The sequence below is a fragment of the Rattus rattus genome, chromosome 12 (genome assembly GCF_011064425.1).
Source record: "Rattus rattus isolate New Zealand chromosome 12, Rrattus_CSIRO_v1, whole genome shotgun sequence".
Lineage (NCBI taxonomy): Eukaryota > Metazoa > Chordata > Mammalia > Rodentia > Muridae > Rattus > Rattus rattus.
Genome location: NC_046165.1, coordinates 2,922,862 through 2,948,098, shown reverse-complemented (window position 1 = coordinate 2,948,098; position 25,237 = coordinate 2,922,862). Strand labels below are relative to the sequence as shown.

The following is a 25,237-nucleotide window of genomic DNA, read 5'->3' as shown; positions in this document are numbered from 1 at the left end:
GCTGTGTTTTAGAGGCGTCTGGGACAGACTGAGGACTGCTTCAGTTTCTTGTCACATGTTAGGTGTGTAGGTTCAACTGAGTTTTCACAGCTGTGCTTTAGACAAGACAATTTCCAGTCCACTCCTATCGCCTTTCTCAGACTTTACCTACTGAGGGAGGGAAGAGAGGCAGCATATACCATATGCCCCTTCATGGTGACAGCTTTCATCTGCCTTTCTTCTGTGCCCTCCAGGACTGAGGCATGGTGTGGAGCTGTTCTCAGGGTCACATGAGAATGTTACTCTTTTTAAGATGATTCTGCCTTTTGTAGTCTCTACTGAGGTTCACTCTGATAGACTGCTCTCTCTCCCCTCCCTCCCCCTGCTCAAAACTTGTATGGGAAAAGTCATTCTTACAAGTACAGAACCCAGAAATACATCTTCTCACACTCTGAGAAAACGGAAAGATAAAAGCCAACCAAAACTTACGAGTTTTTGTTTTGAATTGACTATAGTAGTTCCCATGTGGGACAAAAAGTAATGTGATTCCCAGCCTGGGAGCGGCTTTTAGGTTATTTGTGTAAGCAAGACTTTGAGATTGCGTTATTAACAAGAAAAGGCCAGGACACCTAAAAAAGCAGTAATAATGACAAGCAGTGAAGATAGGGGCTTCAGTGTTCTGAGGGAAACAAACAGTTGGAATTGAACTCAATGGTGTCTTGTGTTTCCTGACATGTGTCCTCTAGTTCCTGACAACTACTGTCTGCAGAGGTTCTCTTGAGTTTGAATTTGTGGCCAGAAATAAATGTGAAGCAGTTATGTCCCCTGCCACACGTGGAAGGGAGTATAAGAGCTGTTCTTACGCTGGCTTCAGGGAATGAAAGCAAACCCAGCCTTGTCACTCGGCCTTCCGATCTGTATGTTTGGCATGATTAATAGTTCATGCAGAGCGTGTTTTAATTACCTGTTTTTGCATAAGGTGTTATGACAGGCAGTAGTCTAAGCTTCACGTCTGTCAGCTTTTATAATGCAAAGCCTGTAGCCACAGTGTGGTGACCTGCAGTCAGCGTGTTATCTGTGTTCAGTGGGCTGTTCCCAGAACCTCCCAGAATGGAGCAGTAAAGGTCAGGGTCTTAGCCCCAGTAACATTTAACATTTTAGCTGGTGGTTATTAGAATGAACTAATAATTGCTCATATACTAGAAGATGATGGCTGGACAGACTTACATATTAGGTAAGCATCTCTCCGTCACTGACCAGGAAACTGACATGCAGAACTGAGTCAGTACTGGACAGAGTTGGATAGGTTTGCAAGTAGCTGGCTAGAACTGAAGCTTTAGGTCTACACTCTAGCGTGATATTTTCCTTGTTTTAAAACGCTGTGCCTCGAGTTCAAGTATGTGACATAGACTGGAAAAGGTAAAACACGGTGAAGAAAGGAAGTTGGGTGATTTGGAGCAATCAGACAAGAATCAGGAAGGGCTATGATTTGGATGTAAGAATTAAACTGTGTAGAGGAAGCAGAATGACACAGCCAGTGAGAACCACAGATGTTTTCTCTGCAGGTTGGCTCAGAAGGTGCATTCTGAGCAGTGCAGGGGAATTAGGTCGGAAGGACTTTGAGAGTGGGAGAGGAACTCAGACTTTGATGTTTTTGACCATAGGGAACTTCTTGTCAGTCTTGGAGAGTGGATTATGGCCCAGTGGGAATGAACCTAAGGGAAGAGCATGTTTGTGCACCAGAGCTGAACAGTGACCACACTTCAGCGTCCTCATCCTTTAGTATTTTTTCCTTCTGTCCAAGCAGGTTAAACACTGAATTAATCAGACTAGGCTAGCTTGTGTTGCAGTAACAAATGCACCTGGAATCCCAGGGCTTAAGTCTAAACACAGGTAGGTAAGGCCTAAGTGGGAGTCTTGTCCTTACTCGGGGCTGTCTCTGTGGCAAGGTAGAAATGGTTGGAAGAACAAGTCTCACTTGTGTCTCATACGTAAGCCAGAATTGACAGGTCACCTTACCGGAGCTCATGGGCCAGCAGGAGTCACACACACCACAGGGCACACATGCAAAGGCACTGGAAATGTCTCTTACAAGGCTGTCTGAGGGACATGTGACTCTTTGTTTATGGAGAAAGTGTAGTGTGGGTGTGAGGACCCAGTGCTCGAGCTGACTCCCGACTGACTGAGGCTCTGGGCAAGTTCCCCACTTCCTTGGGCAGGTTAGTTTTGTAATGAGGAGGCCAGGGGTGTTTAGTAAGTTAAAACTTAGGCTGAGGGTGTACATCAGTGGTAGAGCATTTACCTGGTGTGCTTGAGTCCCAGCAGCTGCACCCCTACCCCAACCTCCTTGGAACCTGAAGGAGCCTGACAAGTTGTTAGTGCAGTCTGCCATGCAGCAGTTGGTAGGTTAGATGGCTATCGGTGCAGACGTCTGGCTTTCTGCATGGCGCCTAAAGAAACCAGAGTTCCTGGCTCTAGCTGAGGGCCCAGGTGGAAGAGGCAGCGGTGATGTAGTTGTGCAACAGTCAGCGTGGACAGGGGGTGATGTGGCACTCTGAGGGGCTAGCAGAGGAGAGAACGCAACTCTGAGGACCAGAGGAAGGGAATCAGGTACAGGTGATGAGGATAGCAAAGATGGGGTTTGTAGAGAAACTGTTCTTGGAAATGGAGTGAGGTTCAGATAAGGTGATGGAGGAAGGTCCTTAGCACAGAAAGCCACAGGAAGTGGAAGCCTGGGGCCTAGTGAGAGACAGGAACTGCAGTGGTTCCTGGTGAGCATGTTCAGCAGGCAGTGGCGGAAGGTTGAACTTGTGTCCTGGCTCCATCCTCCATGTGGCCCTGGTGTCTGGTCTCAGCAGTGAGGAGTGTAGCACGCAGTGACTGAGTGGGTTGATTGGGTGCTTCTGGAGGTGGACCTGGTGAATGAGGACGCACAGCCATTCTAGTTGTGGGCTTTGCTTCAGTCAGCTGTAGGACCCTCATGTAGCCCGTGCCCAGAAGACAGCCATCCCTCACTTATTGTTCTCAGTCTTCATCTGAACACCCAACCAGCAGATTTTTTTTTTTTAAGCTTTGTGGAAAATAACAAATTACAGCACGCTGAGAAGTTACCAAAATAGATAGTTTTAAGGGCTAATTAAAGGTTGGTGTGTCCCTTTTCAAAGTTGCATGCAGCCTTTCCTGGCTGTTGGGACCACCACTTTTGCCTCCTAAAATACTAGACTATTTCCAAGCAGACCGGTCATACTTCTGTCTCTAGCTTTGTTGTTGGTTAACGAGCTCTGGTTCTGCACACAGCTGAAGGATCTCCTAGCACATGTATATGTATATCATTGGTCATTCGAGTAAGTTCTTGTCACTGAGAAATAAGAACTCAGAGATTTCAGTGGGCACCACAGTATTAATGATTATGAAAAGCATGTGCTGTTCAATTAAGTGATTGAAACCTTTCTTTGTGCTTCCACTGTGCCAGGTTTTGTGTGCACAAAACCTAGGTCTTCATGCAGCGCACACCCTGCAAACTACCTCAGTAACCTGCCTGGAGTTGAGCGGTTTGCCCTATAAAAGAGTTTTGTAGTTTGCTGACCTAACACGGTAGTAAAGCCTCTCATGCCTTTATGTCTACATGATCAGTGGCTTCGTGGCTAGTCAGTGGAATTAAGGCTATCCTCACCATCTTGCCTCTGATTGGCCAGTTTCCTTTTCTGGACTTAGTGTGAACAAGCCTATCTGCTCATCATATTCACAGAATTGTGTAAATCAAGAATGTTTAAGTAAATGCAGTTTACTGTAGAAAGTTCTGAGCTCTTCAAACTATAGCCAGTGTTGCTTTTATCTGGTATTTACTGTCCTGACCGTCACTTAAATGTTGATGCATTTAAAAGATTGTGTGTATGTGTGTGTGTGTGTGTGTGTGTGTGTGTGTGTGTGTTACAGACAGTTGTAAGCAGTTGTGTATGTGTTGGGGATTGAACCTGGGTCCTCTAGAAGAGCAGCCAGTGCCCTTAACCACTAAGTCATCTCTCTAGTCCCACATTTAACAGATTGTAAACTGAGTAGCTTTGAGAATTTTTAAATTAACTGAATGATCCTTTTAGAAATAAAAATGAGATTATAAAAGAGGAATTGGATTAGGTGAATAGCTACCCATTTTCCTAGATGAGTTTTTTATAGTTTTCTGTTCTATCATTGTTAAAGGAGGAGGAGGAGGAGAAGGAGGAAGAAGAGGAGAAGGAGTGGGAGGAGGGGAAGGAGGAGGAGGTGGGGAGGAGGAAGAAGAGGAGAAGGGGAAGGAGGAGGGGGAGGAAAGCTCTCTGAAGCAGAGGTGAGTAGGGCATGCATGGCCAGCTCTGGTGTGAGCTTCTGCCTGGCAATGGAGATAAGCACTGAGTGTCGTGAGTGGAGAGCTGAGGGCCGGTTGGACTGGACCCGTAGAATTGAAACATTTAGTAGTTGAAGATAGGCTCACTGGTCATGACTTTGCCAGTTTGTCAGATGACAAGCTAGAGTCACGTACCTCTGGTAAGATGGGAGGAGAAGACGGGAAAGCTTAACACACAAGTATGTCCTACTCCTGTAAACTCTAATAGCACACACTCTCTGGTTCGCAGGATCGCAGACTTGGCCTGACGAGCATGGTCATCAGTGGTGAGGCAGCAAGTTGGTGTATGTGATGATCTGCGCTCCGGTGTGGTCGTGGAGCTATGGGACTAGGGCTGGGAAAGGAAGGGACCTGTTTCTGATTTCCTCTAGTGGTCTCTTGTAGAGATCCGGCTTAGGCGATTGTGTGCCACCCTGACAGGGTGTAGTATTTTGTTCCTTCTGCCCTCACTTGGGAAGTTCATACATGGGGTAAGGAAAAGGTATCAAGATCCAAACTTGCACCTCCTCCATCAGACCAACCACATGTTGTTAGTGGCTTTAATTCTGCGGAATTAACATAATTCAGCTCTTAGTGCACTCATTAAAGTCACAGTAGTGAGTATTAAGATTACTGCAGGCTGGTGTAATGCACACACCTGTGACTCAGCACTCAGGAGGCTAACACAGGTGTAATGCACACACCTGTGACCTCAGCACTCAGGAGGCTAACACAGGTGTAATGCACACACCTGTGACCTCAGCACTCAGGAGGCTAACACAGGTGTAATGCACACACCTGTGACCTCAGCACTCAGGAGGCTAACACAGGTGTAATGCACACACCTGTGACCTCAGCACTCAGGAGGCTAACACAGGTGTAATGCAACACAGGACATCGTATTTTTCTGTTTGAAGTAGGGCTTGCTGTAATATGTATGTAACCCTAGTGCAGGCTGGCCTCCGACTCTCAGCAGTTTTCCTGCCTTAGCCTCCCAAGTGTTGGGCTTACAAGTATGTGCCTGAGGAAGACCTTTAGTTAAATATTTGCCTGGGACACAAAGTGAGTTACAGTCAAGGTCAGCCGTGGACTGTACAATGAGACTTTATCTCAAAAGACAAATCAGCTTAATTTTACTAAAATGAAATATTTCCTGGGCATACAGCTCAGTAAAAATTGAAATTATAGCTTATGGTATAGTGTTTTATTTTTTCCCTGTCATCTAAATTGGTATCCTTGCCAAGTGAGATACTGTACTGTTTGAGCAGGCAAACAGTGCTTGGAAGCTTAGGAAGGCCATGCCGCACATAGTGAAGTACTTGTATGAGCAGGTGCGTGACCTTACAGAGACTCCCAGCAGGACATGGTGCACACCTGCAGTTCCGTCATTAGGGGGCAGGAGGTTTTTACAGCAGTCTATGGCTAGCCTGTCTACATAGAGAATTCCAGGCCAGCTAGACTGACATGGCTAGATTCTGTCTCAAAGGGGGAAAAGGGGACTCTTTAGAGATGGCCCAGTGGTTAAGAGTACTAGCTGTTCTTCCGGAGGATCCATGTTTGATATTCAGCACCTCCATGATGGCATACAGACATCTGTAACTCTAGCCCCAGGGAATCTGACACCCTCTTCTGGCTTCTGCAGGCCCTGCTCACATGTGGTATACTGACTTGCATGCAGTCAAACATAAATTTTAGAAAAGGTTTTTAAAAAGGAAAAAATTCCTGAAAACTACTAATTTATAAATGCACAATTTTGTGCACTTACTTTTTGATTTATTTATGCAAATGTGGCAATTATAACTGTAATCCTCTTTGCCCCAGTTCTTATAACCTAATCTACAGCTGTGTAGGTACCAGGTGCCCATGAGACTCAAGGAAAACAAGGCATGTGTGCATATGTTCTGTTCCTAAAAGGGAGGTGGCACACGGCCAGCACACGATGCCTGTATGGGAAGCCCCTGTCGTGTTTCCGGGCATGGTCCACAGGCAGTGTCCTGGCTGCTCAGGGAAGGGCTCGGTGCTTCCATCGTCTCTGTCATCACCAACATTTCCGCCTTCGCGCTTCACATCTACCTTCCGTTAATTGTAGTTGGAACTCCTGACAGTGGCTATTAACATTCTCGTTAGACCCTGTTTTTTATCTCACAAAATGTTTCTGAAAACAGTTGTCTTAGAACAAAACAAAATCTAAATTACTAAGGAAACAAAATCTAAAAGTGAAAGGTGTCAATTAGGAAATATGTTACATATATTAGAGTATTAACATTTTTACACTGGCAATATACAGTGCAACCAGTCTTCTTTCTTTTGCCACGCTATTGGCAAGAAATGGTAATTTCACGCAGCATTTCTTTTTACATGGAGACGTATTACGATAGCCTTCCTTTGTATATTCTGTTTCGTTTATGAAGTAGAGCTTGCTTTTGCTGTTTCCTTGGTCTGGTCTGGATGTCAGTGCGCTGGCTGGTGAGGTGGCAGTGGGTGATCCACCCAGAGAGGACGACTGGAAGGCATCCTGGTTGGGAGCAGAACAGTTGGTAGGCAGAGCCCGCCTGCCCTGCAGCTTGCTGTGCTGTGAGGGCCCAAGCACCTTTACCTCCCATTGGAGGCCTTGGAGTGGATCATCATCTGTGACTCCGTCATTTCCCGTGAGTTCTCCTCAGGGGCTGACCTCACTGCACTGGAGATTGACACACTCACTTGACGTTTGAGCATCTTCATGACCTTTCTCTTGTACCCTTTACATGCAAAGAAGTATATGAAAGGGTCCATGCAGCAGTTGAAGTTCATCAGGCACACCGTGAAGTGCAGAGAGATCTGGAAGGAGTGTCTCACCCCACAGTCTAGGGCTCCGGGGGCGTAGAGAGTCTTTACCATGTGCTGAATGATGGCCACGTGGTAGGGTGTGAAGCACAGGACGAACACAACGATGATGAGGATGATGGTGTTGAGAGCCTTTTTGTTCACACCAGATTTCTCGGTCAGTGGGTTCTGCTTGGCAGTCCTGAAGAGTTTGCAGCAGATCTGAGAGTAGCACAGGAGGATGATGGCAAGAGGCAGCACGTAGCCCAGCAGGCAGGCTCCGAGCAGAATCCACGGGAGAGATGCTGTCCCTTCAAAATTTGGATATTCCATGCAAGTAGTCTTGTCTGCCTCCTGCTTAGACATGGGTTTGAGGAGCAGTGGCAGTGTTTGAGCAAACACCAAAATCCAGACAAATACACAAATGCCCTTTGCATATTCAATTCTTTTAATCTTGTTGTAGCGCAGAGGGTGCACCACGGCAAAGAATCTATCTATGCTCAAACAAGTCATGAAGTTCACACCTGCATACGTGTTGATGTAGAACAACAGAGCAGTTATCCGGCACAGGGCATCACCAATCCTCCAATCAAAACCCAGGGCATAGTAGACTATCCGCGTAGGTAAAGCTGTGGTAAACAGGATGTCGGAAATCACCAAGTTCATTGAATAGAGAGTGGTTGAGTTGATTTTCTTTCTGTTTTGAACAATGACAACTAAGGCCAACAGGTTTCCCACCAGACCAATGATGAAGACCAGGCTGTAATGCAGAGGCATTAATATCCTGGCCGTGCTGTGGTGTGCATAGAGATCACAGTTATTGCCGTGAGAAGCTGCCAGTGGTGTAGTAAAATTGTTAGCCATTTCTGTATCCGCAGTGGTCAGAATTACTGGAAGGGAAGCAAGTAAGGAGTTAACTATTTAACTCAGCAATGTACACTCATACATCTGCTTTAAAGTTTTCAGTGTGCAAATTCCCTCTGGAATAAACGGAGAATAAAATTTGTGTTTACTTTTATAGTTAGTGGCTTTGGCAGAACTCGGGCAAAGGAAATGGAACCCTCTAAATAGGTCAAGTGTGTTTTGTAACCCCGGGGAGCTCACCAACTTCAGACAGAAATCCCCCCTTTTCTGAATCATGGTGTGGTTAAGAATAGAATCATGTAAAGTTCCCCGCATTTTAGACAGGCATTATTAAACCTGGCTTTTAAATCGAATTTAGGTTGAGCTTTTTTTTTCTTCTTTTCTTCCAAAATGCCTATCACTGCCAGGAAATGAAATCAGTCAAACATGTAGTGAAGTATGAACATGCCACAGTATCTGATCTGTGCTAACCTAACACATATGAGAAATAGTCTTAGGTCATGCCAGGAACCGAAAGTTAAGCTTTCTTACGAAAAAGGAGTAGTATTCATAACTAAAATGGAGAAAAGTAAATGTATGGTGTATAACTGTAACCAGCTGCTCTGGGCGCTAAGGCAGGGGCATTACAAGTTTGAGGGCAGCTTGGCCATCTCGGTGAGACCCTTTCTCAAAATGGAAGAAAAGCCAGGAGTCGGGTTCAAGGGACCTAGAGTCTGCCTCAGCAGTAGCACACCTCTTTCTGTGCGAGACTGAGTGTGTGTGGTGTGACTCAGTCAAGCTGCTTCAAAAATACAATTCTAAGTCAGGCACACAGACCCATAAGAGTCGTGTAATGTGGTGTTTTGTGCTTTGCTTTAGTAGTAAACAAACCTCCACGGCTGCACTGTAGTCACTGTTTTTTTACTGTCTGGATTTCATTAGGCATCTGGTGGACACTCCAGTTCCCTAAGTGTTGAATCAGTATCCGTGCGTCAATGCATAAGTTATGGAGCTACTCCCTTGGTGCACATTTGATTATTTAAAGTTCCTTCTTGCTCATAAATAATGCTAACACTAATTTCAAATTTCAAATTGGAAATCTAAAAATTCTGGCAGTAAAATTTTATATAAGAAAGAGCGAGAGAATGGTGGTGGAGCGAAGAAGCTGAGCAATGAAGTCGGTGATGGATCCTAAAGGAAAACCCGCTTCTCTGGAGACTGCGAGCCTCCCCTGTAACGTGGAGCGAGTTCTTTCAGTGTCTGCTGCTGCCTGGAGCTAGATGACCGGCCGGCCGACCAGGTCTCTGTTCACGTCTGACAGAGACGAGGGATGCTCACTGGTGCTGGGCTCTGCCTGTGGTGTGGTGTTGACAGACGAGTCCTCACAGTACACAAATAAAGCCTAAAGCAAGACCAAACGAGTGAGAGGAAGCGCCTTGCTGCCTCAGAGAAGACTGGAAGGGAAGTGGACTGGGAAGGACACACTGAGGGAGGAAGGAGAGCAGAAGGTCAGATGAGGGAGGTAGAAAGCACGTCCTCACTGACTGAAATGGGCTGAGCTTCCAGTTACATGGAAGACTGCCCGTGTGGAAGGCGGTTGTTGTTGTTGTTGTTGGTGGTTGTTTTTAAATCTGGTTGTGTGTTGCTTAAAGAAAATGTAATTTGGGGGCTGGAGAGATGGCTCAGCAGTTAAGAGCACTGACTGCTCTTCTAGAGGTCCTGAGTTCAATTCCCAACAGCCACATGGTGGCTCACAACCATCTGTAATGGGATCTGATGCCCTCTTCTGGTGTCTGAAGACAGCGACAGTGCACTCATATAAATAAAATAAAGCTTTAAAAAAAAAAAAAAGAGAGAGAAAAGAAAATGTAATTTAAATTCAATTGAGAAAGATTCAGAATAAAGCTGTGGGAGATGAATATCACCTAAGTCCTGATGACAGGGTGGCCTGCAATCAGAAATAAAAGGAAATGAAGGCAACTTTGATGCCAATAGGAATCTGGCTTTACTGCCAAAGTTAAGAATAGTCACCAGGCTGTGAAGATGCAGGCCTTTGATCTCAGCACTTGGTGGGCAGAGGCAGCCAGATCTCTGAGGTAAGTCTATAATCGTAGTGGGCAATCATGTGTTTTTGAATATCCTAGAGAAGAAAATAAAAGGCACTGAAGATTTATTTCCTCAACATGATTTAAGAGTTAGTGGAATGTGTGTTGAAGACATAAGCATGTTTCAAACTCAACCATCGTAGGTCCCCAGAGGAGGCTCAAGACATCCAGAAAGTCAGTATTGAACAAACCACACAGCCTGAGGACAGCACAGAGAAACTAGAAACCAATGACAAAGCAACAAAGAGTGAGTTTAGAAATGAAAGAGCTGTGTATAAGAAACCTTTGACTTAAAGAAGATACCACATCAGAAATTTTTGAGATGCTTAAAATAAAAAGAAAGATTGAAAATAGATGTTTGCTGTGCCACTTAAGTTTGGGAGGAGCCCAATTTGTCCAGCAGAATCAGAAACAAATAAAAAGTCAGTTGTGAAATTAATGAAATGAAAAAATGCAGGGAGACTGCCACTTACTGAAGGCCTGCCTTCCGCTGTTGTGTTCAGGAGGCAAGGGTAGACATGGGGCGAGTGCAGCTTTAGATAAACCTTGGCACTGAGGAGCAGGTGCCAACAACTCTGACAAATACTTTTCCAGCTTCTGTGAGAAACTTTCCTCCTGAATATCTCACTTTCCACTTTTGAGGAGTTTTTCATAGCAAGCTCATGAAATGTGACCTCAGTCATTAGTGTGTGTGTGTGTGTGTGTGTGTGTGTGTGTGTGTGTGTGTGTGTGTGTGTGTAGCTGCAGAATCACCATGTTATCACTACTGTAAAGGTTAGGAGAGCCACCTCAACATGAGAGAGGGACGGCCTGCTGCTGTGTGTCAGCCTGCAGATGATGCCTGAGTGAGTCTGAACTGTGTCTTAGCATCTGGTCCAGCTAAAAATGGGAGTGGCTTCAAATAGCTCAGGTACGGGAGTGTTCCACCCAGTGCTGACTGCAACAGGAAGATGCAAATGTGTGAACAGCTCAGATTCGTTCAGTCGATGACTTGGAGGGCGTTGAACAGTTCAGCCGTGCTGTGGCGTGTGAAAGTGGCAAAACAAGACTGTTTCTTGACTGGAAGTATGTTAAGGAAAGCTGATGGCATGATTTCTGAGGGAAAGTGAACACAACCACGTGTGCAGAGAAGCACACAGAAAGATGCCTGCTTGGATATTAATGTGCCAACAGACAATACTGCACGAGTGAGTGGGGGCTTCTATCCACTCAGCCCAAAGTCAGACACTGAATGTAGATTGATTGAAGTAATGATTTTGCTAATTGGAGGAAGAAGTGCTAGTTTGCTCTTCTTGCAAGAGCCTCATCACCCAGCGTCCTTCACAGCCTATTGGCATTTGTGTACTTGCTTACTCTGCCTACCTTCCTTTAAACTGTGTCTGGTAAGGACCTCATATGGGCCTGAGAAGTTAAAGATCATGTCGGGTCCTTCTCTATGGTGTTCCCGCCAGTCCTTTGCAAGAGCAGCTGTCTCATGAGCCTTAAAGAACTGAGAGATTGTGGTTTCAAAGTACAGACAGCAGGACATATGTGGTTAGCTTCCCCGTGGTAGATGGGGCAACCTTCCCAAGAGCAGGGGAAACCAGTCTCAGGGGAGGCTGGGACAGGGATCTGAACTGACTGCTGTGGGGCCAGAGCCAGCCGAAGGCAGCACTTTTAGAGTATGGACATGTAAGCAGGGTAGGTCAGAAAGTGGCCTTGGTAAAGCAGATGGAGATGGTTTGAAAATATGTTCCTTTTGATACTTAGCAACTTGTGGGGATTGATTCTACATTTTCCTCAGTTCCTGTTTCTGGCTTCCCTGTGTTCTCAATGCTGTCATTTCAGTACATTTTATTATCTCCACATTGAGAGGAAAGTCCTTTTACATCCTTGGTTGCTGTTACCCAGTTCTTAAGGCAACTAATCTTAATTTATTATATGCCCTCAGAGTTAGAATTTGTTCTTTCCTTTAACCGTCTTCTGGATTTCTCTCATGAGGCTTGAGTTAGCTTCATACTTTGAGCAAACAGTACTTTTAGTGGTTTTATCTGCATGTTAGAACCTGGGAGTACAGAAACGAAGGGTCTAGAACTGAAAAGATAGACAGTGTGGGGAATGCTGTGTGGCTCTGTGAGGTCCTGGCGCAGCACTGCCAGTTGTGTTCCTTCAGACACATGCCACTGTCCTGTTTGCTTGTATCCAGTGTGCCTGTGTGGATCTCAGTTTCTCCTTTTAACCATTCAAAGTACAACTCACATTTTTGAATGCATTTTAATTCTTTCTCATTTTAATTATTTCTAGGCAACAGCTTCGGACATGTTTAGAATATGTATGTGAGCACACATATAAATATACCTATATACACGTGTGTCCCTGAGTTAAACCTGAAAGTACTGTAATGTGTCAGTGAACATATTACATAGGGAAAAGCCCACGGAATGTGTCTTAAATCTGTTTCCCTTAGAACACTAATATTTTTAACAATTAAAGTTCCAGTGCAGTGCTTTTGCTGACATTGTACACTTGACTCTGCACTCTCCACACTAAGGGACAGGAATCAAGATGCTGACATCTTTCCCCAAGAGCACGGACAGTAACTGGGCTGCATGAAATGGAATTGTTCTTCAGGGTTGACCTTCATGAAGAACAGGGCATCCTGACATTGTGTGTCTATCCTTCAACTAGACCCTTAAATATAAACAAGGTATTGTTTCTGCATTCCTAGGATCTAGCATATGTAGCCTAAAACCACTGAAAATATGCAAGAATAACACAGTATGGTCTACTCCCAAACTCCCACTCCCCTGGAAGCCATCTTGCCGTTCTCTGGTTTTCCTGCTAAGCTGCAGAGAGAGAGTCTGTTCTGTGTCTGTAATGTAACATTGATCCTTCAGCTTTCCTGTCATCTTAACTTTGTCTCCCTTTTTTATTTAAGGCATCAACAATTCTCAGAATAAATGTTAGATTCCTTTCTACGTCTTTCCCTGACATTCTTGAAAGGTGTGTGTGTGTGTGTGTGTGTGTGTGTGTGTGTGTGTGTGTGTGTGTGTGTGTGTGTTGTGTGTATGGTTTGTGCGCATGCACATTTGTAAAATTTATTTCCTTGCCTATAGAGTTGCCAGTATCTCTTGAGATGTTATCATTTCATCCTTACACAACCAGACATGTCGACATGAAGTGACAGTTTTTCTCTTGTCACAAAAAGGAGAGGAAAAAAGTCCCCCTAAACTTGCCTGAGCTCTGATATAATTTATACGCAGAAAAACTTACTGAAGAACCCATGCACAAGTCTGTGTGAGTTTTTAAGGCTACAGAGACTGCCGTTAGTCTCATTCATTTGACAGAAACAGAACAAAACCTTCATAGTGATCAAAGGTTTGGTTCATACAAATAAAATAGCTTTGGGCCTTTAAGGTTTTTGAAGTGTCACCATTATCTCTAACATTTATTCTGAGACTCGTTGATGCCTTAAATAAAAAAGGGAGACTCTGTTTTCTTCAGGGTTGATAATGTTTTGAGCTGGTTGGGTGTAACCTCAAGATGGGGTTGTATTGAGATCTGCCTTGGGCAGAGGGGTGACCTGCCCTGTGTGTGCCAAAGAGGAAGCTGTGCTTTGAAGAACAGCCAGAAGAACAGCTAAGAGCATGGAAGCCCAGGGAGGAGTTCTGGGGGTGTTGTTGGTTACAGTTAATCCAACTCTTCCTTTTTGATATGTTCTCGAGGAAAGATAAGGTTGTGGGAAAATGCTTAGAGTTGGGGAAAATAAAATGAGTGGAAAAGCAAAGGGAAGAGCTCACATGGTGACTGAATACCAAGGGCATTGTCCTCTGAGGGAGGGGAGCAGCTCAGAAGTAACTGAGGCTGGTTCGAGGCCCTTGAAACAAGCCTGAGGGAGAAGTCACCCTTACTCCCTATCTCTCATTAGCTAGCATTTGTCAAGTGCGTGGACAGAGCTGCTTTGTTCCTCTTTAAACAGCAGCATCTGAGTTAGCCCAGTGTCAACACCAGCAGCACTAGGTCACCGTTTGTTCCCGCTTCACTGTAGTTGACTGGACAGCTGCTGTGTGTACTGTTTGCTGTAAAATGGGCAGGTGACAAGTGAAGTCCAGCCTACCAAAGGAATAGCTGACTCCATTGGTCGGCTTGTCCATTCCCACGTGCTGTCAATGGTTAGGACATGCCACAGTGACCCAGTTGAGGAAATACATTATTCAGTGGATTCTTTACCATGGGTCAGTTCTGATAGCTGTGTGTCTGTCCACTGCTGTCTCCTTTTCTCTTGTCTCCTTCCCCTAAACTGAATAGACTGAGGTGCTTTTATTCAGGGTGCAGTTGGCCATTGTCAGCCTTTTGAGGGAAGCTCACTAAATGCATCTGGATGTTGGAAATGTGATGAGTCAAGGAGCCACAGATATGAGCTTTGTGACACTGCAGTTGAGCCCATGACATAGTCCACCTGCAGCCACCTTTCAGGTCTGGGAAGATCCCAGGTAGCACAGGGAACTCTTCACACAGCAGTCTACAGTTCGCCCTCAGTGCCTCTCAAGGTGCCTGACTCAGTGGTGCTCAGTGAAGACCAGCTGCACTGGAGAGCTACCTGTTGGAGCTAATGGAAAGTGTGTGGTGTCTGGGAGGGCGCGGACGGGTGAAAACTCTCTCACGTTTGAAGCTGGACATATTGCAGATACTTTTCTGTCACTTTTCAGTAATTACTCCTTGTATGGCTTTATCAAAAGTAATGATGTCATGTGTACCTTACTGTAAGAGTTAAAAGGAGGCCACTATCACACTCATTCCACACAAGGAAGGCAAATTTGTGGGATTGTATGTGAGGGATCACTGGCTTCATAGTAAAAGGTCCCTGTATGGAGGAATATGTACCTGATACTCTTCCTCTTAGGGCGCTTCTAGAAATAGTCCACACTTTGTACCCTTCCAGTTGAAGGGAGTTTCAGCCTTTAAGTTAAGCCTACTTGTTTTGTGGCTATGCTGAATTGAGGGTGAGTTGAGTCATTTTCTCAGAATGCTTCAAGATCACATGGGAAGTCAGGACTCTGTCCTTCCCCAGCCAATGGGTTTTTCTTGCAGCCCCTAACTCTGCCCTATGCCCCGCACCCCCCCCTTCTGTGTCCTTATCTGCCTGTCTGTGACGCTGCTGTCTGCAGTCCTTCCCCTCCTCTCCTCTGCAGTGACCTGATGGCCTTTTCCCTTGAGAGCCCCTTAGCTGGTGCTCAGAGGCCGAGGGCAGGCTGAGAGCTCAGCAGCACCTGTCTCTTGTAGCATGTTTCTACTCTCTTCCTCTGGGTCACTAGCTGTCTTGGTTGTCTGTAGCCCCTGGCTCCAGCCAGACCAATGCCTCTTTCTGTTTGAGTTTTAGATTTTTCACTTAGAAATCTGTGACTCCCTTCCCTCCCTGCCTCATTAACATGGCTTTCCACCCAAACTTCGATGGAAATCAGGTGCCCAAGGGAGCTTCCTGACCTTTACTCCCCCTTCCTCTCTCACTCCATCCCAGGAAGGCGAAGTATTGTGGAGGTTGTGGCTTTGTGTCACTCCTGGGAAGTTCCGAGAGTGTGGGTGTGAGGACAGTTTTTACACCCCCCACCCGCAAAGATGGAAAGAATGGCCAGAGCTCAGCTCACACGTCCTTCTCTCTGTCCAGAGACAGCAGCATGAAGGTAGTAATGGCTCCTCAGCAGACCCGGCCTTGGGTCTCACCAAAGCCAAAGTCACAGCTGGAGCTACCAAGTCTAAACTCGGCTCTTTGCCGCCAGAAAAATCACATTCAGTACAGGACGCATTATCTATCCTCGGTTCCTGTTTCCAAGGCAGAGATAGTAGAAGTGTGTGGAAGACAAGTGAAAACAGGAAGGTACTTCAGTGCTTTTGACATATACCTGCTCATGTGTGTCTGAGAAACGAGGAGGAGGCTAGGTAGACTTAAATGGGGCAATCATTAATGCATAGCATGTTTTAAGGTGGATAAAGGAGAGTTGAGTATTTTGGGTTTGTTTTGTTTTTAAGATAGGGTCTCCCGTGCTCCTGGCTAGCCTCAAACTCACTACTATATGAGTGGAGGCTGATCTTGAGCTCCTGATCTTCCTGCCTCTACCTCCCATGAAGGAGTGTACCACCATGTCCACTAAGTAAAGATTTTATAAATGAGTTTACTGTTTTTAACAGTATTTCAGCAACAACACATTTTGACTGCTATTTCAACTGAAGAGAAATCGAAGCCCAGCAAAACTTTATGCTGCTAAGTTACCTGTGTCCTGTTTTTAGAGTTAAATGGATATCTGACAATATGCTGTCTACCCTTATTGGACTACTGAACACCGAGTTTCTCCCTTCACAGCATGCAAAAGATTCTGCATGTGCGAACTAGTCTTGTACCTTGGCCAAGATGGCACAAACAGCCCAGGCCAGACGGGAGGACATTGCCCACCTCTAGTACCATACCTCTATGTATGACAAAGAGAAGGGTCTCCCTGTAAATGCTTTCATTTCTTGGTGTCTTCAGGTCAGGATTAGGAACCTTGCATGTACATTGTATACCACAGACTGCTGTAGACCTAGAGTAGCTCTCTAGTAAGAGTCTACCATGCATGCTTGGAAGTCCTAGAGTGAGCTCAGTTGTCACAGAATTTACTCTGCTAGGTGACTGATCATGACACTAATTAACTCCAGGAAGCCCGCCAAAAAGCTTATAAAAGAACTTATTACCACAGCCACCCACGTATCATACAAGCCTGCGAGCGAGGCTGCTTTGTGGAACCGTGTGCCCTAGCAGTTTTATGTTCACAAAGCACCGTTAAGCCCCAGAGACAAACACTTTAAGATACTAGAAAGCACACCCAGAGTCTTTACATATGCTGTAACAGAAAGCAGACATCTTCAGACAAGCTCAAGAAAATAATTTGTACTGAATGATAGTGCAAGGAAGCCTCGCCTATTAGACTTATCCTTCTGTGTGCTGGTGGGCAGGGTAGGAATGGCACACTGTGCTCCAGCACCCGCTCTGAGGGACAGTGCGGGAAGGACTTGACAGAAACATTTCTCCACACTTCACAAATGAAGTGGCCAAAGCCAGAAACCTTCAGCAACTTGCATGGGGCCGGGCAGTTCTAAATAATGGAACCTGAGTTTAAGGACTGAGCCAAGCCCTCTCTTACCATTAACATTCTCTTGTACTCTGGGTGACACCCTTAGCAGAGAGTACCACACCTACGATCCCCAGTCTTCTTTAAAGGAAGTCCCTTCATGGTTTATATTCTGTTAGGCATTTCTCTTAACTTCTGCTCTTACCCTGGAAATTGAGTTTTTAAATCACTACATATAATCTTTGTTTTGCAGGGTTTTTTTTTTTTTTTCCAAAATTTTTAGACTATAAATGTGGAGGCTTATTTGGCATTATTGGTCACCTAATAATAGAAACCAAATAACAAATTTTATTTTTCACTTAAAATAGTTGGCCTTTAGAATGATTTTGCTTCTGAGGCAGCAGAGCCCAGACTGACCGATCATCTTCGCTGGTGGGGAGGATGAGTTGATAAAATAGTTTTGCAAACTAGAAAATACTGTTCTGTAGGTGGTGCTTTAGAAAATAAGCCTCTTACCCTGGGAAGTCTGCTGCTGAGGAAAGTTATTATCAAAAACACTTCTGTACATAAATGTATGCAGGTAGTCAAATGTAATGGATTTTTAAAAAATAGACTAAATAGTTATGTATGTAAACTATATCCAAATTCAGGAATGCTTCATCTCAGTACCACTGTTCCTTTCTCTTCATAGTAGACAACCCTGAAATATTGGTGTTGTTTGCTGAGTTTACTTGTGAGTCCTACAAACATTTATAAAACATGTTTCATTCATTACTTCTATCTCAGGAACTACTTTGGGCTGCCAGCAACCCCGAGGAAATCTAAACATCCAGTTGTTACAGACAGTTATTTAATATATTCTTTTCCCACACTTTTACCTTGAAACTTAGGTTTTCAAAGTATTCCTTAACTTAAAGAGAAGAATGTCAGGTACTTACATATCAGAGGGTGGCTAGAGCCTCCGCGGTGGCCGTCCGTGTTTGCCCAGACTGGAGTCAGCTGAACTGGGCATGTTGCTTTAAGAGCGACTGAGCAGGCGTCCTTTTATGGTGGTGCCTTTTTCCTGTCATCCTGTGACTGAGCATAGTTATAATCAGTTAACCTCACATATGCTATGTGCTTTTTTTTCAAATGGGAAGTGAGATTTTTTTCTTCTGATACTGATTTTAAAAAAAACTATTCAAAAGCCCCTTGGACTTTGTGAACTGCTGATATCTATGGAACTTTTAAATTTTTTTCCATAAAGATTTAAGTCTTAAAAAATTTTGAAGCAATAAACTTCAAAGGGGGGGGGAGAGATAAGTTTAGTTACTGGTGACTTTATGTTGCTATTTTATATAACGTTTAGGTTGAGGAAAAGTGTAAGTTTAATGCTGGTGTCGGCCTGGAAACGTGGTTTCAGGGGTGAATCTGAACAGTGGTGTTAAGGATGGGTGTCTGGGGTGAGGGAGAAGAACCTTGCATGTAAGCTAGTTATGTTTTCAATGGCCAGGACAACTGACTGGCTCAGTGACAGTGGACATGGGAAGATCAAGGACAGGAGGGGGACACATTACTGATGAGTCCAGCTTCAGTGTGCGTGGTTCCAGAGAGACCTGTTCTGGTCCCATGATGCTCTGGGCTCACTCCTGGAACCCAGCAGGTACTGTATTGCATATGTACTCTGAGCAAGCCAGAGAGGTGGAGGTCAGCCATGCCCCTGTGGTCTGGCCTGTCATACCTGGGGGCTGCTTTTGGAAGGACAGGACTCACTTGTGCTGGGACTGGCTGGTGGAGGACAGTGGTTGCACGAACAGAGAGTGCTTAGGCCTCACAGGACTGCAGCCCCACCTTCCTGCAGAGTGGGGCCTTATACTGCTTCTGTCAACTGTCCTGATTCTGGGGAATAGAAGATGGGTCAGAGGATGGGGGCTAGAGCAGACTTTAAAGCCAAACCCACAGACAGCTCTACCTTGTTTAAAATAGAATATGCTTTAAAAGAAAAAGAAAACGCTTTGGTAAACTGGTTGATTTTGAGGGATGCTATAGAGAGAATTGAGTCTTGTTGATAGGAAATTGTAGCCTTATGCCCCCAGAGACCTTAAAAGTTTTCAAAATAACATTTTATGTATTTCTTTTGCATGTGTGTGTCAGTGTGCTTGCGCATGTGCCTATAGCATGTGTACCAGGGCGTACATAGATCAGAGAACAACTTTTAGGGTCAGAGTCTCCTCCTGCCACCTGGATCTTAGGGACTGAAGGCTTGGTGACAAGTGACTGCCCACTTAGCCATCTTGGCAGCCTATCAGAGGTGGGCACCCTCTTGGCCCAGGGTTCTGTAAAATTGCCTTTCAGCTATACTGTCAAAGGTTTGCAGAGGAAAACCAAAGAGCAAGCACCTTGTTATGTATAAAAAAACAGGCAAGTGAGAGCCAAGATAAGTCACCTGATGACAAGGATGCAAAGACTTTGCAACTTGATAGGTAAACTTAGCATAAATAACCTAGAATCAGTTCCCTTTAGACACCATTGGCCCAGGATGTGGCCAAGTGCAAAGAGCATTAGCGAGTGCCAGGCCCTGGCTTCTAAACCTAGCACTGCATACAAGCAAATGGGATTGGCGCATAGTAGCAATTTTCCGTTTGTGGAAAGACCATCCTAGTGGGATACTTTTGGAAGACCCAGCTAGTTAAAGCAGGTTTTATGGCAAGTAGGATCCATCATCTTTTTTTTAGACAAGATGGATGTTCCTAGATTCATAGAGATCCACCTGCCTCTGCCTTCTGAGTACCAGAATTAAAGGATATGCCACCAAGCCTGGTGGAGCCACCCTTTCTTTGGTATAAAGTAGTCTAAGGTGTATGAAGAAGAGTCAGAAGCCTGAAGATGCTCCTATAGCTGGGTGTGAGGTAAAAATACTAGGCTCACTTCGTTGTTGAAAGTTACAATGGCGTCTTTAGCAGGGCTGTGCTATACTGGTGAACTCAGTGTCCCATAGAAGTGAGGTGGCATCTGTGTAAAGTGTTTTCTTTGTTTGCTCTCTGAAGTGTGGTCCTGAGTGTGTAACTCAGTAACTAGTAATGGTACTAAAGGAATAAATCAGTTATCTACTAACTGATTTTCTCTCTTCTGTGCTTCAAGCTCTTTGCTTAAGATAAGGCTCCCAGAAGTTAGCTGTTGACACTACGTTAAAGGTCACTGTGAATGATTGTTACCAGTGTAAAGAACAGATGTTGTCAGAAAATAAGGAAAAGGGAAAAACTGGTCAGTGACTAATAACATTATGGTATTTTGTGACGCCTTTTGTATATAGAAATAGCAACACAAATTTTCAGCAAAACAACCCAGATAGTCCTGGTTTAAAATGTGTGCCTTTGCACTGTTCCCACATGTGGTCTCCTATTTAGTCATCATTTGAAATGATACAGTGATTAGTGTCTAAGGACTTTTTACACTTCTCTTGCTGGATAAGATACAAGCTGTGGGCACTGAAATTACTGTCATTTATTTTCTGGGAGGGCAGAGGTTATGGCGAACTGTGACCTCAAGCAAGAGCTGTGCTTCTGGCTATCTAATGACATCATTTTTATGCTGCATTTGCTGATAAATGTAAAGAGAAGAGCTCCTGTGAGCTGAGACACCACAGATGTGGTGGGGGAGGACGAGAAGGCAAGGGGGACCCAGTGCAACTGTCTAACAAAGCAGGGTTTTCTTATTTTCTAAGATTTGCTTTTTATCATTTTAATTAATGTGTCTGTGTAAGTGAATGTGTGCGAGTGCACATAACTAATGTGTCTGTGTAAGTGAATGTGTGCGAGTGCCCATAACTAATGTGTCTGTTTAAGTGAATGTGTGCGAGTGCCCATAACTAATGTGTCTGTGTAAGTGAATATGTGTGAGTGCCCATAACTAATGTGTCTGTGTAAGTGAATGTGTGTGAGTGCCCATAACTAATGTGTCTGTAAGTGAATGTGTGCGAGTGCCCATAACTAATGTGTGTCTGTGTAAGTGAATGTGTGTGAGTGCCCATAACTAATGTGTCTGTGTAAGTGAATGTGTGCGAGTGCCCATAACTAATGTGTCTGTGTAAGTGAATGTGTGTGAGTGCCCATAACTAATGTGTCTGTGTAAGTGAATACGTGTGAGTGCCCATAACTAATGTGTCTGTGTAAGTGAATGTGTGTGTGTAGTGCCCATAACTAATGTGTCTGTGTAAGTGAATGTGTGTGAGTGCCCATAACTAATGTGTCTGTGTAAGTGAATGTGTGCGAGTGCCCATAGAAGCCAGAAGAAGGCATGTGATTGTTTGGGGCTGGATTTGCAAGCAGTCGTGAGACGCCTGATGTTAGTGCTGGGGACTGAACGCTGGTCTGGGTGAGCAGCACCCCCTCAGCATAGACTCTGTCCCTGAGGGTTTGGTATTTATCAAAGAATACCAGGCCTTTGTCTTGTCATGTGTGTGGGATTTTTTTGTTTGTTTTTTATTGATCGTTTGTTTGTTTTTGAGACATGGTCTTAATGTGTAGCCCTGGCTGGTTTCCAGTTTACTGAGATTCCCCCTGCTTCTGTCTCCCAAGTGCTGAGATAAAAGGTGTATACCATCACACCTAACCTTAGCAAAACATATTCTGAGTACAAACATGAAACTTTGCCTTAATCCTATTAAAAGTGATGAACTAAGGAAATATTTTTAAATTATAGATTTATGTGTGAGTATTCTGCTCACTTGTATATCTGTACATGTGTGTTTGGATGGCTGTGTTCTCTGCAAGAACAAGTGCTCTTAACTGCTGAGCCATCTCTCCAGACCCAGAAAGTTTTATATTTTCTCTCTTCCTCCCTCCCCCTCCCCCCCATCCTGTGGTGTGTAACAAAAGGCAAATTCTGCTATGCTGTTCTGCCATTTCTTTAACTTGTTATTGATCCTTTGTGAATTTCACACTGTGCACCTGGTCCTACCCCTCTCATCCCTTCATATCCTCCTTCCACCTTGCAACCTCCCCCAAAAGAAAGTAAAGAATAAAGATAAAGCAAAACAAACAAATCTCATCCTGTCAGATGTAGTATGTCACAGTGTGTTCCACAGTGCAGCCTTCTGTCCAAACCTCTTTACTTGCAAATGTTCATTGCTTAAGTCCTGGGACTGGTTCTAAGCCTCTGGCTTCTGCTACACTGTCAATACTGGATGGGGGAGAGGCCCTGACTCCTCTTGGAGATACTGTTGTCGCCCTGCATCATGGAGATCCTGCGGCTTTGGATCTGCAGGACCAGCCCCTTCACGTGCTCTAGCAGTTCATAGATGGAGTAGGTGTTGGGGTGGGCCAACTCAAAGCCCCAGATCTGGGCCTGGGTGGTAGCCAGGTTGGTTAGCCTGTCAGCTCTCCCACATCCATGCAACCAGGGCCAGCTCTACTGTGCTGCCCAGGTGAGGTTCAGGGAGTGCTGCAGCCAGTGAGAGGTGGGGCCAGCTCTCTCAGCCATTTAGGGACAGGACCAGCTCTGTGCAGGTCTTGGGCATCAACATGATCCCAGGTCACAACCCAGACCAGGGGCGTTTATTTGGTGGTAACATGGGCCATGGACACACACTCCTGCTGTTGCATGGCCACAGACCCAGACATGGCCCTCATTGGCAACACTGGCTGGGACCTCACTGTGGCTGTGTGTGTCAGGGCTGGCGACTCACAACAGGTTGCTCCCCTCCCTCCACCCTCAAGTCTCCAGTTCCACTTCTCTTTCTATCCAACCTCTCCACCACATGTTTGCACATGGTAGTGGCTCCCCTGTGTATGGGCCATTAGGTGGGCAGGCTTCTGGGTGGTGTCTGCCTGCCCATGCTACGTGACAGCAGGCCACTATTCTAGTGTAAGGGAAGATTCATTTGTTGTACAAATATGTATGGAGAAGGATCAGCTCTGCAGAGTGAGAAAAACAAAATGGCCAGAGTTAGTTAGGCAGTGAGATGTCTCAGCCCAGTGACCTGACTTCAATCCCTGCATCCCTCAGTGGAAAGAGAACTCCCAGAAGTTGTCTCTGATACCCACACGTGATCTGTGGCACACGCTCTCCCTCCCCCACAAGAGCAATATTTTTCTAAACATTTAGAGGCCAGCGTCCCCGTCTTGTCTTTGTTTTCTAACTGGGAAGAGAGGTGCTGCGTCAGCAGACCCCACAGATTGGGAGATTGGGAGATTGGGAGGTATCCATAGGGAACGCAGTAGGATGTAGTTGTGGCCCGGGAGGGCTGCTCTGCTCTGCACAGAGTTGAAGAAGGCGTGGTGGGAGCGGGCACCATGGGGCCGTGCTTGAATCTGGCCTTTACTGCGGTAGGTGCCCTTGGAGGGGTTTAGGCCTCAGCTGACTAACTCGTTCTACTGGATGAAAAGAAAGCAGCTGCTTAATCAACTGTGTTTAGGGCAGAGTTAGCCAAAATGTAGTTCTTTTGTTTGGCATTTAGAAGTTGCTTTGTTTTTAGTCCACCAAAGAGCCATAGATGCAAGAAGTTATGGCCTGGGCTCCTCATTTAGAATAAGGAATTATGCTGGTCTAGCAAAGTAGAGCTGATAGATTGTTTCCTAAGGTCTGTCACCTCACTACCCCTGGGAAGATGGCTGCATCCCAGTACCCAGAATGATGTTCCTTCAACTGAGTGGAGCTTACTTAGTTCAACTGAACAGCTGTTGTTTGCCACATTTTGCACCTTTATGCATATTTTGCCATGCACGTAATTGTCATGGTTCATAGATATTACAGCTAGATAGGACTATTGCCCCTCCTTCCCCAAGCTTGGCAGCTTGCATAGTATTTTCTAGAATCATAGAAGTTAGACCACAAGAAAGAGGCTTTCAGGTCAGATCCAGCTCAAGTCACTGGAGTCCCTGTGTGTCCTGTGGTATCTTCAGCAGTTGATAATCCCTATTGCTCTGGGAGTCATCCAGACTACCCTGACTTTCTACCCAATCCTTCTAAAGGAGGTTTCTTGTATCTGGTACTAGGATTCTGTTACTCTGGTTCTTGTGGAGAGCATTGTCAGCCCAAGTAGCTTACCTTCCTTTAAGATAAATGCACGTGCATGCATGTGTGAGTGTGTATACATGTATATCTGTAAATGTACTTAAGCATACATCGTATATAATATTAGGTGCATGTAGAATATTGTAATTCCTGGAGGCTTTATCAAGCAGCCTTAATGTTACTTGCTTCCTCTTCTGCTTTGCTGTCCTTCCCCTCCTGCAGTTGGGGGCCTCCCTCCCAACATTATCGGTCCACATTGCATGTCAGATCACCTGGATCCAGGATTCTTTTTTTCATGGTTGCTTTGGCTGTTTGGAGTTTTCTGGTTCCATAGGAATTTTAGAATTTTTCTTCTATTTCTGTGAAAAATGTTGGGGGTGTTTTGATGGGGATTGCATTGAATCTATACATTGGTTTAGGTAGGATGGTCATTTTCATAATATTAATTTTGCTGATCCACAAACACAATGTCTTTTCATTCTCTAGTGTTTTTCTCGATCTCTTTCTTCAGAGATGTGAGGTGTTTGTCGTGTAGATCCTTCACATTCCTCAGGGCTGTCCTGAGGTGGTTTGCTGTCCTAGATGCTCCTGAATATGGGAGTGCGTCTGTGATCTCATTTTCAGCGTATGGTTTTGGTGTTTACAAAAGCTATTGGGTTTTATAAGTTGCTTTTATATAACCTGCCACTTTGGGGAATTATTTCTAGAAGCTTTCTGGTAGAATTTTTGGGATTTCATATATGATATTCTCTGCAGATTGAGATGGCTTGACTTGTCCTTTTCTTACTGACCCTTTGATTCTCTCTTGCCTTATCACTCACTGCAGCTAGTGCTTGTGTCATTGCACTGAGGAGTGGGGCTGATGGGCAGCCTTGCCTAACTCTGTGTGTGTGTGTGTGTGTGTGTGTGTGTGTGTGTGTGTGTGTGTGTTTCTTGTTCATACCTGTTAAAGCTGCTTTATGTTTACGTTCTCTGTCTGTCTGTCTGTCTGTCTGTCTGTTGTCTGTCTTACTCCTTGCTCCTTGTTTGTGTCTGTGGTAGTTTTGTTTTCAATATTATAATTGAGAAGAGAG

At 44.9% G+C, this 25,237-nt stretch overlaps 2 protein-coding genes across 3 annotated transcripts in view; one reads left to right on the top strand and one right to left on the bottom strand.

The window, feature by feature from the left end:
• Ubac2 (UBA domain containing 2) overlaps window positions 1-25,237 on the top strand; it is a 148,976-nt gene that overhangs the window by 71,579 nt on the left and 52,160 nt on the right. The gene's annotated exons all lie outside the window — the stretch shown is intronic.
• On the bottom strand, window positions 5,444-8,105 carry Gpr183 (G protein-coupled receptor 183). The gene has a single exon (XM_032918296.1). It carries the CDS (start codon window positions 8,003-8,005, stop codon window positions 6,932-6,934), a length of 1,074 nt encoding a protein of 357 aa, XP_032774187.1. The 5' UTR covers window positions 8,006-8,105; the 3' UTR covers window positions 5,444-6,931.

Bases quoted from the DNA above. Each gene is read 5' to 3' on its own strand.
- Gpr183 (XM_032918296.1), bottom strand. From the start codon at position 8,005: ATGGCTAACAATTTTACTACACCACTGGCAGCTTCTCACGGCAATAAC.